Genomic DNA, 19,131 nt, shown 5'->3' on the forward strand with positions numbered 1-19,131 from the left:
TCACCAATTCAAGTCTCTTCAGTCACCAACATTCTGAGTCACTGGCTCTCTCAATAACCATCACTGTACTCTTATCTACATTTATTCTGTCTTTACCACTCACAGACATCCAAAAAAATTCTGAGCCAGTCAGCAGGAATACAGACTGTAATTCATTCACTTTAACCTGGCAGACTTTTTTCTTTTTGCTACTTATTTCCCATACTCAATAACAGAACACACAATACCATAGCTCTACAACCTTTTTACAGCACTTCTTTGTGGCTAGCATGTTCAGATGTTAATCCCACCTAAACTCAGTCCAAAGATGGGGATGTGGAAATTTTAAGCTTAGTTATGGCAGCAGTACAAGCTTCGGTAGTGTAGTCCCATCTTCAACTGAATGTGAAGCCAATGAACTGTAGGCTGAAGGTAAAGTGAAAAGAATAAAGTGGAGTGGAACCTACTTGCGAGCCTGTTCTTTCAGCTCCTCCTGCCGTTTGCGTTCCTGTTCCCTCTGAGCCTCAGCCTCCCGCTGCCGCTGCATTTCTCTCTCCAGCTCTTCCTGCCGCCGTCGCTCTGCTTCCAATCTTGCTTTCTCTCTCTTGCTCTCCTCCTCACGCTCCCTATCAAACAAATCATTGTCATTATCGTCATCGTCATTATCACCATCATCTTGACTTTTTTTCCTGCCTAAGGAGAGAGCATGAGATATGATCCATAAACAGGGAAAGAACAGTACAACAGCTACCAAAAACATACCCAACGAAATGGACTAGATAATCATTAGCACATTATTCAAGTCCCTAGAATCTTGGATCCATGTCAAAAGCCTAACCATATGTATGTATACTTTCTTGTGTGTGTGTGTGTGTGTGTGTGTGTGTGTGTATATGAAGGGGAGGTATTTCTCTTTATGAAATTGATGTACATCTCCTGCCAGATAGAATAAACCCATTAATTCCTGATGATTATTAACTGCTATAGAGGCATGAAAAAAATAAAAAAAAATGGATACAATCATTTACAAACACAACCTCTGGTCCTACCTGCTCCTTGCCACACCTCTTAAACCTGTATCCTCATCAGCTTAAACAGTTTTCAAACACCTTTCTCCTTAGCAATTGACTTTCATTTTATGCCTAAATATCCTCTTGTATTCTACTCATATCTTTTTCAAAACAGCATTACAGACAAAATACTATGCCATTTGTAGAAACATACTGATTAGGCAGAGGTGCTTCACACGTTCCTATACTGATGAGAATACAAAACCATCTATCTATTGCCAGACGCCTTAATCCCGTAAGGGGTGGCCACAAAACTGAAAACCCTCTAACACATCTAACCTGGCAAAGATTCTTAACTCTTTTCAGCTCAGTTAATGGCAAAGCATAGTCAGACTGAAGAGTGCACCTGCCTAGTTCAGTTCCATCAAATGAAGGCATACAATTATACCTGCGCAATCGTTCCTCTGTCTCGCGGCGCTGGGCATCAAGCAGTGCCTTCCGTCTTCTCTCTAACTCTGCCTGACCTTTCTCAAAGTTCTCACGACGTTTGTCCTCAAATGTATCTGAGAAGCAAATGTAAGCATCATTTATAATGCAAAAATAAACATACGTAACCAATAATATTTAAAACATAACCTTTAATGGCTTCTGTCTTCACTCTAACTCTGCCTGAAGTTCTAAAATTGCTTGTCCTTGATCATATCTAAAATGTAGAGGCAAGTACCAGTAATGTTTAATACAGGAAAAGGATACAGAAGGAACCTATAATACTGAGCAGAAAAACAATGTATACTTTGATACACAATACATAATTTTACTATCGGCACTTAACAGGAATTTCTATTAGGTCCTGCGAATATCATAAAATAATAAGGTTTAAAATTTCATCTATTTATGAAACAAAGAATGGCATATTACTGAACAACTTGCTAAAGGTACTACAGACAATATCATTTCACATTTTAGGTGAACCACAGTGACACTCTGAGCATTTAGAGAAATTGCCCGGAAAATGATCTAATCACTAGGTTTCGAGAGTGCCTCTTCGTGTCCAATCATTGTGGAATATGCCAGTATTTACTGTATGTTCACAACTGTACAAAATAACTGAAGGGTTAAAAGCACAACAAACACTCATTTTTTACTGTATGACATTGCTATCAATCATGAGAAATAATGTATTAAATAAAGAATAGGTGTTAATTTATCAGCAGGTTAATGGTGAAGAAATTTTATGGTTTGTATTCTAAGAGGCTTTGGAGATGATCGCTTCCTTATTGATTTATTTTGCACATTACATCTCAGTATTCTCATGTATAATAATGATGAAAACTATGTTATATAAAAATTATATTTATATACATAAAGGTGAATGTAATGGTGTACATAACATACAAAATAACTTATAAAGGAACTCATTAAGGAAGCGATGCTACAAAGCCCCCCATGCCACCTATGCCACTTATAATAAGTGAATAAATGAATAATTTCAAATAAGAAATTAACTATATAAACATACTATCAGAACCAGCAAGCACATCTGCAACCGGTGTTCCTCCAGATCCACCTGAGTGGATGCTGGAGGCTCGTTGACGGCGATTGGTTGGGGGGATGAGTTCTGCAGGAAGAACTGTGGGTAGCTTTTTCCCTGCCTTGGCTGATTCACATAAAAACATTGCCAAGACAAACTCTTCGCATGACAGGCGACCATCGTTGTCCACATCTGACAAAGCCCTGATCAAGTGATAATGCATTAATGCCAGAGGCTGACATAAGGCTACCACAGACTAAATTTAACCTGAAAATAAGAAAGTTGCACTCCTCCTTACAAACTTTCAAGCTACAAATTTTGGATACAAACTTTTTCGAGAAGCAGTTACCAAGTTATTAACTACATCTACGAAATACAGTATCGTATTAATGTAATGTATTACTGTATTATAGCTCATTAACTTAATAACCCTGAGCAACTACCGGGTCTTAAAAAATGGTACAAGTGTTTAAGTCTCTACCTGTGTTCATAGTGTTTGCCCATGGACTTTATGTACAATATTTGGCCTCAAATATTAGTTACAATCGAATGCTATAAAATGGTTCTGGGAACCAATCATGTTCGTAAGTAGGGATGAAATCATATACTAGATTAGATTAGGTTAAGTCTGGCTGAATTAAGTTACAGTAAGAATATCGGGAATATGAAGAGAAGGGTTATATTCAGCAAAAGCCAAGACAGAAGGTTTAAAAGGACCAAGACCAGGTCAGATTATCAAAACCAGTTCCAATAAAAACAGCTAATTATCTCTTAACAGTTGCTGGAAACTGTTTGGGAGAAAAAAAAAAAATTAAGGTGTATAAGATTTGTAACAATGTAAGTTTCACCTTGGACTATGACTCTACTTACTTATGCCTGAGTTTCCAGCAGAAGAGTGGCGATTGTGCGGATAGTTACCAAACTTGGTAGGGTATAAACTAATAACAGACGTGGGTGTGGCTTACCAAATCTGGGCAAGCGCCTGTTGTGGCAGATGAGACTGTATAAGGATGTTCCTGGCCTGGACACCAGAGAGGTAGCCTGATTTTGCTCTATCGGACATGTTGAACACTTGGGTATACTTCAACTTACTGGCCTGAGGTATTGCCCAATCTCCAGGTGTCTGTGACCCTCTGGTGAACAAAAGAGATATTAGTAAGCAGAGTGAGAGAACAAACAAAACCCTCGGATAAAACTGTAATTGTGTGGTAAGATTATACACAAAGGATATACTGCACAGCATTATATAAAATGAATAAAATATTCATATAAATGTCACAATAGTCCTATATCACACAAATAATAAGAATACACAGAGGTGACAACACATGTAAAAGTCAAACAACAATACAAGAAATATCAATGTATATTATGAAACGTTTTTTTCACCATGCACTCTTTTCTTGGTGAGAGGCTACAGCGCTGCTCCTATGTACTGCACAGCACAGTGCTGCTTGGTGCCCTTCCTAACATTAACCAATAAACCTATGGGGAGATCAAATGCCCACCTTTCAAATGATAATATGTGCTATAACACAATACTCGTAGCACATCTGCTCTACCTTACAATGATCCATAATGTTTTCAACTCAGATGATGATCAGATGTAGTCAGACTGGAGAGTCGATATCATTAGTAACCAAGAAGACTCACTCCTACCGCATGACAAAGGATCACTGAATTCTATATAACCACAACATACTACTGTATTTATTAGTTTCTTCTGGTATAAAACAAATCAGCTACATACCGCACAGCTATTATCATTATCCATCCATCCATCATCCAATCCAGTGTTGCCCCATGAGGAGCGTAGGAGCCCAGGGCTAGGCAAACTGGTCCTGACATTCAGATGAGTGGGGCCAACCTCAATCATCCCCGAGTGGCATTACATGAGCAATAAACCCCAACCACCCCTTGGATATAAATCTGCGCCAGCTCAATCTGACTGGAGCGCCTTAATTACCCACTAAACCACCAGGTGCCATAATTTGGTTATATGGTTACCACCCAGTGTAGTAAATGGTTCCCTTGGTTTACAGGAAACCATTTGGGTTGTCAATCAGTGTAGAGTCACCTGTAGACATAAGGAAGAGAAAAGAATTAAGGAAAGAAAGTCAGAAAAGGAAGGACAGAACGAAGGATGGAAGAGAGGAAAGGGCAGGCATCCGAGAGTAGCACTACATCGAGTGAGTGGATGGTGAGTGCCCCCACCTACCACTAATATCATTATCACTGGCATAAAAATCTAACCATAATCTCTATCTCCAAAGTTAAGTTACATTCCAATATCTTTACGCCACCATAAGAATCACCATCACTGACCCAGACTCCTGGCTACCAGTGCGTTGTACAGCTGCAGGTGTTGGGGCAGCAGAAGTGCCAGGAGGAACGGCTCCAGTAGCAGGCACACCACCAACACCTACCACTCCTCCCATCTGTAAAATCACACAAAAACTAATTACTACAGGCAGATCCAGGGGTGTTCTACTTATTCACATGGAGACTAGTCTACAGAATGATCTGGATATAACAAGTACAGTATAAGTCTAAGGATAACAAGTACCTTATAAAATAGAAAACATGTGTACAGACTGACAACAAAGTACAGATAATAAATGCATGATGACTGCTAATAAATACTGCTGTGCCATCATACCTGGGCTTGAGTGATGGCAGTAGGTTGAAGTGGCTGAGCAACTGAAGCCACCATGGGGGCACCACCACCAGTGGGTACCATAGGAGCCATGGGAGCCACTGAGGTAGCAGGTACCATCGAAGCCATGGCAGCTACACCAGAAGTAGGTACCACTGGAGCCATGGGAGCCCCAGCCACTGAAGCAGGTACCATGGGTACCACAGGAGCCGTAGAAACAGATGGAGGTACCATGGGAGCCATGGGGGCAGTTGAGGCAACAGGAGCAGCAGATCCGAGGGGAACCATGGGCTGTGTGGCCATCCTAGGGGCCATGCCAGGCAGTGGCACTCCACCTGCATGCACAATAAGGATCATATTCTGGGGTCTGTAGTCTTGTCACTTATGGAGGTTATGCAGCACCTCTTCCATATCAATTTATTTCTGCATATGGCGCATTAATGTTCTCCTATAGCTCGGTTATTTACACAGTCTATGCCAAACCTACAATGAAATACAGTGGAGTCTCTTTTATCCAAAAATCATGGGACTTTCAAAGTTTTGTTTAATCATTTTTTTCGGATAAAAGATTCTGTAATAATATGTAGGATACAAGGAAACAGTACTGTACGCACCCATCACCCAATTCTGGCGACGTCTAGCCCATACCACCACCAGCACCCCAAAAGCCACTCAACCATCACCAAAACACTTAATACACTGTAGTAACTACGCATGTAACTGCACTTTTGTAACCGTAATAAAAACTGCCAACTTAAATAAATCTTCACTCAAATAAACTTAAATAAACCTTCACCAAAACAATTACGTAATTCACTGTAAGCAATTCGAACAAAAAAAGTCTTAAACCTAATTGTTTTTTCATATTTTCTGTTTCCTTATTCAATCATTTCCACATCATCCACATCATCTCCCACATCATCCAAATCTTCTGAGGTGGTGGATGGGGGCTGGCGCAACCAACGCTCGCTCTAGTGACTAGCGGAGCAACTGTAAACTAATGCCAGTGGAGCGAAACATGCCCGCTGTGTTTGAATTTTCAGATAAATTTCAGATTTTCGCGGTTAACCGAAATTAGAACGTTTTAGTAAAACTTATGGTTAATGGCATATTGCAGTTAAAAGAATTTCGGATAAAAGAGACTCCACTGTACTTGGGCAAAAATGAGTAAAATATATCACAAAAGATGAGGTGATACAAAGCCTCCTAACCTGATAAGAATCTTCTATGGGCCCAAGTGACTTTGGATATTTGTAATGCCTTTTCCATGATGATTCATTCTGTACAATGCACCTCAATATGCTTTTGTATGTTACTACAGTACAGTATGCTGATATTGCAACAACATAACTCACAAAACAATATTAAGGTGCAATAAGCAAAAATAAGTCACTAAGGAACAGGTGCTAGAAAGCCTCTTAACTTCATCAGAATATTGCAGCAAGTCACAAATCAATCTCTGACTCAGCTTTGGCCATTTAGGGATGGTTGAACCCTTCTCTCCAATGATATATTTCTCAACTTTATTTTGATACAGATGATTTTAATTAGCTTGGGAGAGACTTTCAGAGTTTTTTGACAACAGATACATATAGCATCATTACATACACATATTACATTTACACACAGCCTCACTTAACCTTCACAACAAAGCTAAGTACAATCATCAGGAGATATCACCAATACCATAAAATATGTCAATGGACTGAGGGGGGCTAAAGATTAATAATTTCCAACTGTAGCTTAGTCCATCAGATAATTTCCTGTTAAATACAACAAGTCAAATTTTGTTCCATCTGTTTTATGCTGATTACAGCTTGTTGTATACAGTAAGTAAATACTACAAATATATAAATTAACATTATAAAATGTGCTGATTCCCACTACTATAACTTCTACACTATGTTAAGTCTTCAAGTTTGCTGTTCTGTTGATACTACTGTTTTTGTTGTTATTTTTGCTGCCGCTATTGTGGCCAAAGCCTCATCTGGATGTGAAGACAATGGACCATAGGTTGAAGCTGCATTTCTTCTGCAGGCCAGCATATTCCTTTGGGGGGAATAGGGGTAGTTGAGGGATATATGTGTATCACCTGGCAGTCACATCAGTGCCAGCACCTAAATCACCTATAAAAGGACAAGATAACAATGGAAGACATGCTCAGTAAAAATCCCAATAAAGAAGGTGGACACGTGGTAGAGGTGATATGACAGATATAAAGGTGGCAAGGCAGACAAACCTGGTACAACTGGCTGCATAGGTCTGACTGGGGATGCTCCTGCCATCACACCACCTGCAACACACACACACACACTACCTTTAATAAAAGTGCATATGTGCTGGTGGTCAACCAAATGAAAATGAACATAAAAATGCTGTAGGATTTGACAGTACAGTAACTGCATTAAAAAATGAAAGAAAGAAAAAAACACTGAACATGAGAACTTTTGTTCAGATGTCACTAATATCACAAAAGTACTATGTGATCTAGTGAGCACAGCATACATAAGCACTAGTATCATGTGTTTTACATAACTATACAATAGCTGGTGGAATTCATGATTCATCATTTGTAAAGGTAACACACTCTAAAATACAATAAACTGGGAAACACAATTGATATGATGACACTGTAAATACTATTCTGCTCACAATGTATGATCATAAAGAATCTCATTTGCACCAAGTTATTATCTGAAGTACTGTAATGTTAATATCATGTTTTCCACCATTTCATCCGTACCTACAACTCTCTGATAGGTATTTATTTTGTACTCCACATGGATACACAAAACTTAAGTACAGGAACACAGTGGTCTCTCAATTAACATGTTGTTTTTAAGTGCTTTTCATTTGGAAGGGAAGTGAAATTGTGACTCTTATTCAATAAATACAGTTAAAAGCAACTACAACATTAACACCACGTGCTATCACTTTCAGTCTGAGGCATGGATGATGTCACTCCATTGTGTGTGTGTGTGTGTGTGTGTGTGTGTGTGTGTGTGTGTGTGTGTTTTACATTTATATAACTACAGTACAGTGATGTACATACAATGTTACACAATTTTTGTGAAGGCAAGGTGTTCAGCGTATTTGTGCCTGAGATATATGAGAAAAGGGTGACTTTGGCTAAGTGGCCAACAGCAGGTGAGCTTTTATTATGGTTTTCCAATAATTACCAGATGCCATTTTGGTGAAAATAATAGCTTTCCACAATAAGAGTCATGTTAACCAAGGGACCAATGAATTGTACAAGGACCCTTGACTGCTCACCAGGGTTCTTCCTTTGACTAATGTATTTTAAGTGGAAAGATTATCAAAAATTTGTCTACAACATTTTACATGTCTTTCATACTATACATAACATACGACAAAAATTAGACAAACTGCATCATACAAACAAAATAGTGAATTTTGGTGGAATCACTGAAGCAACAATAAACATAAGAAACAAAATAAATACAGACAAATAACAAGCACTGCTCAAAATACCAACATGGTGTTTGTGGTTCAGTGCTTAAAATTTCACAACCACTGTAATGGGGTTTCAAATAGCACAGTGACATTGAAGTACATAATCTAAGTGACATAGGAGGTTTTGTTCCACCTCTTCCTGAATGATGTATTATGCATATTACACCTTTACATTCCCTTGTACTTATTCACATCATTCTTTGCATCAACAACATTCAAGAGGGTACAGAGGTGATATGTGCAAAATAAACTGCTAGGGAACAGATGTTAAGAAATCTCCAAAGCCACTTAGAATATGACCCTAAGTCTTGCCTGCACACCAAATGAAGTAAAAAATATAGTACATCCAAACATGCAAGTCTTAACACAGTCCATTACAAACATAAATATAAAACTAGTGCTGTACAGTCAAGACTGGTGAAATAAACACTGCCCAGGGTTCAACATGTCCACCTCCTGATTCACAAGAGTATACGGTGCAGCAGAGGCAGAGCAATGGCTCAGCAGCACTTACTCTCAGGCGGGGCAGCAGCGGGTGCAGCATGTGCGTCTGCTGCTGCTGCTGCTGTTACTGCTGCTGCGGGGCCAGGAGGGGCTGCAGCTGAAGCAACATAAGCCAGTGTCAAGGAGGCAACACACACATAACACTTCAACCCAATCACAGACCTCAAGGTTCACATGTTTGGCAGTGGTGGCATCAGGGGTGTAAGCACAAAAATATTTACAATCAACTCCCAGTTGTACCTTTATTCTGTTTACTTTAACTAGGCTCAAAATTGTCATCTCTACAGCTTGAGTGTACAGCTGTACCATGAGATTAACACTTGGATATGGAGCTGGTCACAACTATATTGTGGAAAAAATGTTAGGCCATAATATTGTTTCATTCTGCCACTGAGTTATGGGAAATAAGCTCCACAAGGACTACAATCTCTGCCTAGTTAAAATGAATGAACTATAGGATTTGTTTTCACAGGAAGGACAAGGAAAGGAGAGTATAGTTATCCCATGTCTCCTGTTTATCCTGCTTTATGAGAAAACAGTTATTGTAGTTTTCACCTTTTTTCTGCAGGAAGAATAAGGAAAAGAGACTGCCAAATCTTACTGTGTCACTAGTACTTCCTCCAAAAACAAATCTAAGCTACAACATGGAACTGATCAAAAACATGTTGGTGAATCCCTCCCCAATGCAATTATCAATTACAGTAGCCTCATTAGAAGTAGTAATATGTAAACAACAAATTCAACACATTCACTCCAAGAATCCATCCTGTAATTTAGTGGCATGAGAACCCAAACACAACCTTTCAATCATGGTGTTAAAGAGTTGAAAGCTTCCCCAGAACAGTTTTAATTAATAAGCATTACACAGACTGCATGGCCAAGATGAAGCCAGAATTAAGAGAACTGTAAGTGATGTGTGCTGCCATAATTATATGATTATAAATATTAGATAATTAAAAACAGTGAATAAATGTGCTCAAATCTCAATTCAACTCTGAAGTACTAATCTGACTACTCTGACTACTCTGAAAGTATGTAAAGAAAAAAATTTTGTCAAAAGCTCTGATGATTTAAACATCAAATTTGGCTCAAGTCAGGGACCTGATTTGAGATAAGAGTTTTAAATAGCTAAACACACAAGGAACAATACAAATATGTGGATGTCAGTTGGACAGTAGCAGATAATTAAGCACCATTCTGAAACAAGCATTAGCAAAGTCACTGATAAAAATAAATTCTTGAATGGCTTTTTTTTTATAAGCTAAGAAAGCATAAAATGAAATAAAGAGTAATGAACATTAAAGTGAAATACACTCATCTTCTAGGTCCTTAGTACAGTAGTTGCTTTATGTACAGTCTTTATTTAAGAAGTACTACTTCTATCCTGAAACATATGAACAGTCTATGGCTTAATAGTGAATGAAACAGTTTTCTGTTTGAAATACTATACCTCTGTCCTGTTTCCAAGCATCTATATAAACCAAAGTTTATCAGCTGAAAAATGAGCGTTTATTAATAATGTACTGCATAATCATAATCATAACTGACCCTGGAACATCAGGGTAAGAACACTACTGTAACCACATATTCCCTGCTGGCAGCAATCAGCCACTAAACTATTGGATAATGGTCTGGGGACTTCCTCTCTCTTTGTACCAGCAAGAGATGTGGTAACTCTGCTGGCTTTTACTTATGCTACTCATGCTGTATTCACCACAGGAAAGGAGAGGATTGTGCATAAGGCTTCTTGTCTCCTATCATTAATGTTCAAAATGATATTAATATCCTTTATATATATATATATATATATATACACCATTAGACAACTAAGTCAAATCCGAAGTATGCTCAAACTTAACTCACACCTTCCCATACTCCCTCACTCTAAGTCCATCACTGGTGCTGCAGAGGGATGCCTTCATGAGGTGGCACAGATATAACTGGGTGGCTTCACTGTCCATATATCCATCAAGTCCCTCTCTATCCTCCATAAGGAGGATGATAAACTACAAAAGGAGGGTAACTTCAGCCTGCAGTCCACTGGGTTCACATTTCAGATGAACCTGGGACTGCAAATGTTTCAACTAACTCTCATCACCTGTAACTAGTATCCAAATCCGAAATGCAATTACAGTGGAATCTAAATCATGCATTTCTAAATAGCATATTCATAATACACGGCAACATTATGCAAGTTTTCAACATCAGTAAATCACGGAAATGACACGTAATTCATGGATGCAGCCATCAAAAGTGACACTTTTCCAATACCTCATGTAATATGTCGCACCATTACCTCAGGCCCACACAGCTAGCTGGGCATAAACCAATCTTGGTCAAGCACTGCAAATTTCTAAACAAATCACATTCAATCACAGCACTTACTATAAGCCAATCACAGGACTTCCCTCTCATGCCAAGCATGAAGGTTTTTAGTGTTCACTGGTGACCAGTCTCATATAGATTTGGGGATAAGGAGGACAACTTTTCCGAGATGACAGACCCATAAATAACTTTTCCCACAAGATTACCCGGTAGTTATTTCTAAATCGCAAAAGTCTCAAACTGCAGCTTGTGCCCACTCTCGTAAGACCACGATTCCACAATACATGTGACAGAATTTGCGTAAGGGAGGTCGGGCAGGTGTGGAATCAATGTTTGAGTGTAATTCTGATTTGAAAAGGGGTATAGTACATCCAGGTTATCATTTATTTTAATCACCCTACTGTGATAATGCGCCTTCTATTTCAGATATTATTGCTCCACACTGGTATAGCCTTCAAATCGCATGGATAAATCATGACTGTACACTAATCAAGGCTCTGTCTAACTCCTTAGAATTAAAGCTCCTAAGCCAAACAAAGTCATCTGGAGGTGGCAAGAATAAACTAGAATATACATGAACACAGTGAAGTCATTAAAGTGTTTGAATGCCTTTCCTTAAAAATATGGAACAATTTATCAACTCAACCTTCTTCTTATTGCTATTCGGTGGGTATGTCGTGATCCTTGCCAGCTGAATGAACTATGAGCTTAGAAACATTACTTTCCAAACAAAACAAACGAAGTGCTAACTAACAGGTCACTACTCACTTTAATATAACCTTTCCCAACCATACAGCAGGAATAAAAGCAGGTGTACAATGGGTGGTTAACAGGATAACACTGAGCACTGTCAACGCCTGGTGCTGTAATCGATACCTGCCTGGATATTTGAGCCACACTCCCACCAAGTTAAGGGGGTCAGTGGCATGTACAGTACAATATGAACTTGTATTCTCATCAGCTTGGGAGGCTTCATAACATCTCTTCCTTAGCCTTTTCAATCCAATAATGCCTTCTTGTGGATTATTCTTGCTGCCTCCATAAGCCTTTATTCAGCTTAGGGGAGATCTCCTGTATGGAAAGGGTTAATGAAGGCTTTATCTACCCTCTCCAGTTTGAAAAGTGTATGAACCAATGTATAACCATCTGCAGGTAGCAAAAATATACCACAAAAACACATCATCAGTGTGAAGGGGTTAATAAATTACTGTACTGTACAGTACGGCACCAGGTTTTGTGGCACCCAGATTGTCAAAATTGCACTTTGGCGGCAGCCATCAAATATTCCCATGATTGCACATTCGTGACTAAAAAACGCACCTTCGCGCCCTCAAGTTTTGGATTCTTGGCGAAGCCAGCGTCAATACTCAGTTCTGGCCTGTTTCCCGCAGGAGTTAAGTGTGTCCACAAGTTGAGCGTTACACTCTTGCATCCTTTCTTAGTAATTCACAGAAATATGTCATCTTGTACTTCAAGTGGAGCCACAGGAGGACAGTGTGACAGAGTAAATAGTGTAAGAAGGTGTGAACCTGGAACAGCAGGCGGTAAAGGGAAGACCAAGCATGACTACCATAAGGGAGTGAAAAAACACATGTATGACAAGATAAAAAATAAAATTTTGGCGGAAATGGAGAAAGGTGCTCATAACTCTGAAATATGCAAAATGTATAATGTGCCAGAATTCTTCTGGTGAGTGTTATATCTGAATGAAGGGAGCATGTGTGTTACACGTGCAAGTAATATTGCTAATACACACAGTATTTAAGTGTATTTTATGATGTTTTTTATTGTTAATTTAACATTACTTTATGATTTACTGGGTTAATAGCAACATTTCAGGTAACTTTAGGATGTCTTTACAGTAGGAAATACACTAGGGGGTGAGTTTTCTTATGGGCCCGGACCCTTTAAGCTTATTTCCGATAAGGTCAATGCCTCAACCAAGTTGGAATAAACTTTGGGAGCACTTTTCATGGTCCGTATTAGGAGCGAAACCTGGTGCCTTACTGAAGTATGGAGTCTACACCTCAATATTCATTTGCAAGCTAATAGTTCCTAATAAAATGCAAATGATTTACAAAAACTACCGTCTATCTATCATCTACAGCCAGATGCCTTATTCCTGGAAGGAGTGGCCACAAATGAATCACCTCCATATAACTGACCTCTACCATCAGGCTATCCTCTCTCCAACTCACATCTCCCTCATTCATGCATCTCTCCACCACATTCCTCTTTGAAAAAAAAAAAAAAATGCAGGTACGGGAGAGGTGCTACATAGCCTCCATTACCAGCCAGAATACAAGCCACGGAACACAATTTACCATCAACCTTATTAGCCCTCTTGTGCAAAAATTAACACAATTTTATATCCATGCTAAAATCAGATTATTTTGTTCGGCTGCGGTAAAGTCCAACAGTCAAATGGGGCACTGGATATTAATATTAGAGATAGTTTTAAATATTCTTACCACTGTGAATTCACTTACCCAAATAAAATTTCTGGCATTAGGATGAATGACACACCCAAATGCATCAACAAGTGAAAGGGTTGATATTTAGATATGATTCCCATCAATTAACCCCTTAACCGCGGGGCGTCACTTTCGTGACGCTTGGGAGCAAGGGATCATACCGCGGGGCGTCACTTTTGCGATTCTGTGTTATTTTGAATTCGCCCGGGCTTTCAAGTGGTAGCTTGTATCATCTATCAGTACTGCCAATGTCCAACACTAGTCAGCACTCCTAATCTCATCTGTACTCCCATCCATTGTTGACAATTTAGCCATTTCTCCCCGTTCTTGACTCCCCTCCCTACCTTCCCTCCATTACCCTCTCCTCTCGCCTGCCCGGCCGTGCTACGCTAAGTAAATCTTCCCTGGAATTTTCCACTGATTTCATCCATTGAAATAAGCCCTATGCCCTATTCTTATACCAAATAATATACTGTATACTAAAAAGAAATAAGATAAGTGAGATTGCCATACACCTGGAATTGGCTAATTATCACCTGACAACACCTCACGTGCACTCATTCGCTAATTTTCGCTGTTTATTTCCCCTTGAAATATGCCATATAATTTATTCTCGTATTAAAAATATATATAAGGAGGGAAAGGAGAAGCCTAAGTGATATTTACATTCACCTGGAACTACCTAATTTATAATGTACAGTATTGTCTAGATTTCCTGCCAATCATTGCACTGCTATATATTAGCAGCTGTCAAGAGGCTGACGTTGGCAGTACTGCATTTCCCTAGGTAGGCCACCCCTATCAGTTCACTGTCATCTTCCAAGGTGAAGATACGTCCGTTTGCTCCTGCTAACTTCCGCCGCTTTTTACCCCCATGCAAAGGGCCCTGTGACCTTTATCCCCTACTAAACCTCATGTGGAAAGAGGTAAAGGGCTGACAAGTGAAAGAGAGTGACTACAATCTTTCTGTTGAGTAAAACAGTGCAAGTGGAATTGTAAATAATGTGTAAATAATGTGTAAACAGCAAGTGAAAGCAATGAATGTAAATATAAGTGAACAGTGGAAAATAGTTTTATAAGTTATTTCAAGTGACAGTGCATAACACAATGTAAATAAAATAGAAATGTAAATAATGTAAATAAAATAGAGAACGTAAATAGAAATGTAAATGAGTAGTATTATAAGAATACGAGTATATATACTAGGAGTAATGAAAGTGAAAGTTTCACTCTAGCATGTATGAATACTATGAGTTATGAGAGTGATGGTGAAAGTGACATTCACTCTCAATGCTAGTATACAGGACGAGATAGTGAATGCTACGTATTTTACTGAAAGAAATTGAATGCCTACAGTGACAATAAACTACTATTACTGAAGAAAACTTATGGATAGAGACTGTACATATATATAAGTGTTATATAGTAACAGAAATATAAACTGTGAGTGTTTTTATGAATAATAAATGACAACACCAGCGGCGAACTAGCGCAAGTGGGAAGGTCATACGCCATCGTAATTTTCATTGCTTTCACAGTGTTTTTTTTATGGAATATGGATTCCAAACTATTTGAGAATCATAGAATAGTGTTTCTAGTGATAATATCAGGCTGTGGTAATCATATTACGGGTTGTCGGGAAGTGTAAGGTGGAGACTTCGTTACCCAACTTCAGAGGTCTCCACAAGTCCTACGGTACTCGACGAAGGCTCAACAAACACCCCAGGAGAAAGCTGAAGGTATGTGCCATAAGCATATGTGATTTTAATATTCTAGGACTAATAACTGATTTTTGGCAAATATTTTTAGAGAGTCTGTCGGAACGCGAATATGCCCGCGGGTGCCGCAAGAAAAAGCAAATCAAGCCCGCGGTTAAAGGGTTAATGGACCATGGTAATTGGTTTAATATGTACTGCTGGCATAATATTATAATACCATTGGTGGATCTGTGGGGCATAAATATTTTCATTTGGTAATCAGTTCATACATGCAAAACTCCTTAAAAGCACATTCATTAAAAAAAAAATAATAATAGTTATTGTATAATGACAATCCAAGAAAACTTTTAAAATCCATGGCAAAGCCAAAGGCATCTATAAGGTGGCCATACAATATAGTGTATTTGTTTTCACCTGACAAATATCCAAACCCAGTAACCCTTTTTAGCATAGATGATGGTCAAGTGTAGTCAGACTAGAGGGTGAATTTGACTGGAAATGAGGGAGACACCCTTACCTCAAAACTAGGATTCGTCTAATATCATGCACCCATGACTTAGTATTCAGGTTAGGAGAGTGGCCCAGTTCTGTCAGGTTAAAACAAACCAGCTACAGTGCAAGCAAAACAAGAGCAATGGTAAAGCAATCCACGATGCTGGTGAGTGGAGATTGAAGTGTGACTTACGTAGAGGTGAAGGGACAGTGGCAGTGACTAAGCCCTGCCCTAGCCCTCCCACCACACCTGCCATCCCCACCACACTGCTTCCTGCCATGTCTGCTGAGCTACCAGACACAGATATTGGTGCTGCCCCTGTCCCACCTATCATGGGTTCCTGCTTTAAGCCTTGCATAGGTCCAGACACTGAGCTAGGTGTTTGATCCACCACTGAGCTAGGTATCAAAGGTTTCTGAGCTGAACTGGGTATCAAAGGTGCCTGTGCTGAGCTGGGTATTAAAGGAGCCTGTGCTGAGCTGGGTATCAAAGGTGCCTGCGCTGAGCTGGGTATCAAAGGTGCCTGTGCTGAGCTGGGTATCAAATAGGCCTGTGCTGAGCAGGGTATCAAAGGTGCTGAGATGGAAATCACTGGGCCTTGCAATGTGCCTGGCATCATGGGTGCCTGCACTGTACCAGGCATGGTAACTGGCAAAACACTAGCCATCACAGGTCCTGAGGCAGAGCCATGAGCTGAGGCAGGCATGACTGGTGGGGTGGGGACCATAGGTGGGGCACTAGCTGAGGAAGAATGTGGGACCATGGGTGGAACATAGGCAACAGGTGGGGCAGGGATCACGGGTGGAACAGAGGCAGTAGGATGAGCAGGGAGCATGGGTGAAACAGAGGTGGAAGGAGGGGCAGGGACCTTGGGTGGAACAGAGGTGGAAGGAGGGGCAGGGACCATGGGTGGAACAGAGGTGGAAGGAGGGGCAGGGACCATGGGTGGAACAGAGGTGGGAGGAGGGGCGGGGACCATGGACAGAACAGAAGCAGAAGGGGGCGCAGGAACCATGGGTGGAACAGAGGCGGGAGGAGGAGCAGGGACCATGGGTGGAACGGAGGCAGCAGGAGGAGCAGGAACCATGGGTGGAACGGAGGCAGCAGGAGGAGCAGGAACCATGGATGGAGCAGAGGCTGTAGGTGGGACAGGTGACGGCTTAGGTGGTGGAAGGGCTGGGGCAGAGACGTCACCAGCCGGAATACAAGCTGAGAGAGGGGCTGCATGGGGAGGTTGGGAGGTAGCAGTGGAGCCGGGCGCTGGGGTGAGGGAGGGGCCAGCATCCAGGCCGGCCACACCCACCCCTATAACATACCCGTGCCAGGTCATACACAAAAACAAAGATAATGGGCCACAACTTACTTGACCTTTATCATTTCTAATAAATATATATACTATTTTTTTTCAATCAAAGAATTACTACATCTTCAGACCAGTTACTTCACAACCTTTATAGCAGGCACACACACACACACACACACACACACACACACACACACACACACACACACACACACACACACACACACTCTCTCTCTCACACACACACACACACACACACACACACACACACACACACACACACACACACACACACACACACACACACAAACTACACAACACCATGAACACTTGAAAATGATGGAAGTGGAACATGTTCAGTGCTGTGCTGAATTATAAAACCTCTAAATAAAGAGTGAAACTAAATAATTTTCAATGATAAAAACTACTGCATTTCCTAAAACACTAGTAATGCTTCATCAAAAATAATCCAATTGTGCCGAGTCTATACCATTCAGCCACATCAGCATACAGTGCATGACACAATGCTGTGGATGCTTGTCTTCTTTGTAAAAGTGATAAACAGTGATAAGGGTGAGTAATATAAAAGTCTGCAAAGGATGAAACATTTGCCTGAACTCTCATTGGCTCTGTGAATTTTGTAGCTCCTCTTTCTTAGCAATTTATTCTGCACATTACACATCAATATCCTCTTGTATGTTACTGATGCAAAGGAGTGGTTATACTAAAGATTAAAATAATGCACATGAGAATGTGTAGTATGCAAAATAAATACATGATGAAGTTAGAGGTGTTATAAAGATTCTTATGCCAATTGTGCAATTATAACACAGCCAATTGTAAGAGGTAATGGCAGTGTTCCACAGGGCACTTTTTCCTCACAAGAAGATGTTACAGCAACAATTCTTTTCATAAACTTCAAAATATTTCCAGTACGGTATTTATCCCTTGTAGTGATACAGCTACAATATTCTATATTCTATTCTTGTTGTTGCTAAAGCCAGTTTCTTTTCACCTGGTGGAACTAGGACACTCAATCTAAATGCTGTCTCATGGTTGCATGAAATTTGATGACCTTTACTTATGAGGCAGAAATAAGTCTCCATGGTTATAGTCAAATTATACTCCAATCTGATTGCACATGGCCATCAACGAAGCTGAAAAGGGCTAAGGATCTATGGTAAGTCAGGTGAAAACAAACTGATTACAGACAATTCTATTCAGCTTATGGGAGATCTCCTGTAGCAAAAGGGGTTGCCGGAGTTTCTTTCCAATATACTTTATTCACATTCAAACATCTCTCTTAATTTGAGTACAATCATCTGGTAGAAGCAAGATTAAATACAAATGACATCCAAAGACTGAAGGAGTTATTACAGTAATTCATCTTCTAGAGTAATAGATATTTTTGAAGCAATTGGGTGTGTTTTAGAATTAGAGCTTTCATTCACTGGCTCACAGAATTCAGTGCCAGCAAAACTGTAGTAACCATAGATTTGCAGGCACTACAATATGTGTGACACCAAAATGTGGAAACCTGACCTTTCAAAAGAAGATCTAACATCCTAGCAACATGGAATGAATAACTAGTGTGGGCAGCTGCATCTAACTAGCCTAATCACAAACTGCTGGCATAATGAAGTACTGTTTTCACAAAGACTCAG

At 39.9% G+C, this 19,131-nt stretch overlaps 1 protein-coding gene across 1 annotated transcript in view; it reads right to left on the reverse strand.

Annotated features, from left to right (window-relative positions):
* Nucleotides 1–4,955, reverse strand: part of LOC145414429 (intersectin-1-like) — an 84,763-nt gene extending 79,808 nt beyond the window's left edge. The window contains exons 1-5 of the mRNA XM_080283981.1: nucleotides 4,846–4,955; nucleotides 3,486–3,653; nucleotides 2,509–2,723; nucleotides 1,438–1,552; nucleotides 447–605 (exon numbers count right to left, since the gene is read on the reverse strand). Of these exons, the coding sequence (XP_080140107.1) occupies nucleotides 447–605; nucleotides 1,438–1,552; nucleotides 2,509–2,723; nucleotides 3,486–3,583 (587 nt within the window). The 5' untranslated portion in view covers nucleotides 3,584–3,653; nucleotides 4,846–4,955. The remainder of the gene's footprint in view (nucleotides 1–446; nucleotides 606–1,437; nucleotides 1,553–2,508; nucleotides 2,724–3,485; nucleotides 3,654–4,845) is intronic.
* Between the last annotated feature and the right edge of the window lie 14,176 nt (nucleotides 4,956–19,131).

This window comes from Coenobita brevimanus, chromosome 13 (genome assembly GCF_032717465.1).
Source record: "Coenobita brevimanus isolate Jiangsu-jjx chromosome 13, ASM3271746v2, whole genome shotgun sequence".
Classification (NCBI taxonomy): Eukaryota; Metazoa; Arthropoda; class Malacostraca; order Decapoda; family Coenobitidae; genus Coenobita; species Coenobita brevimanus.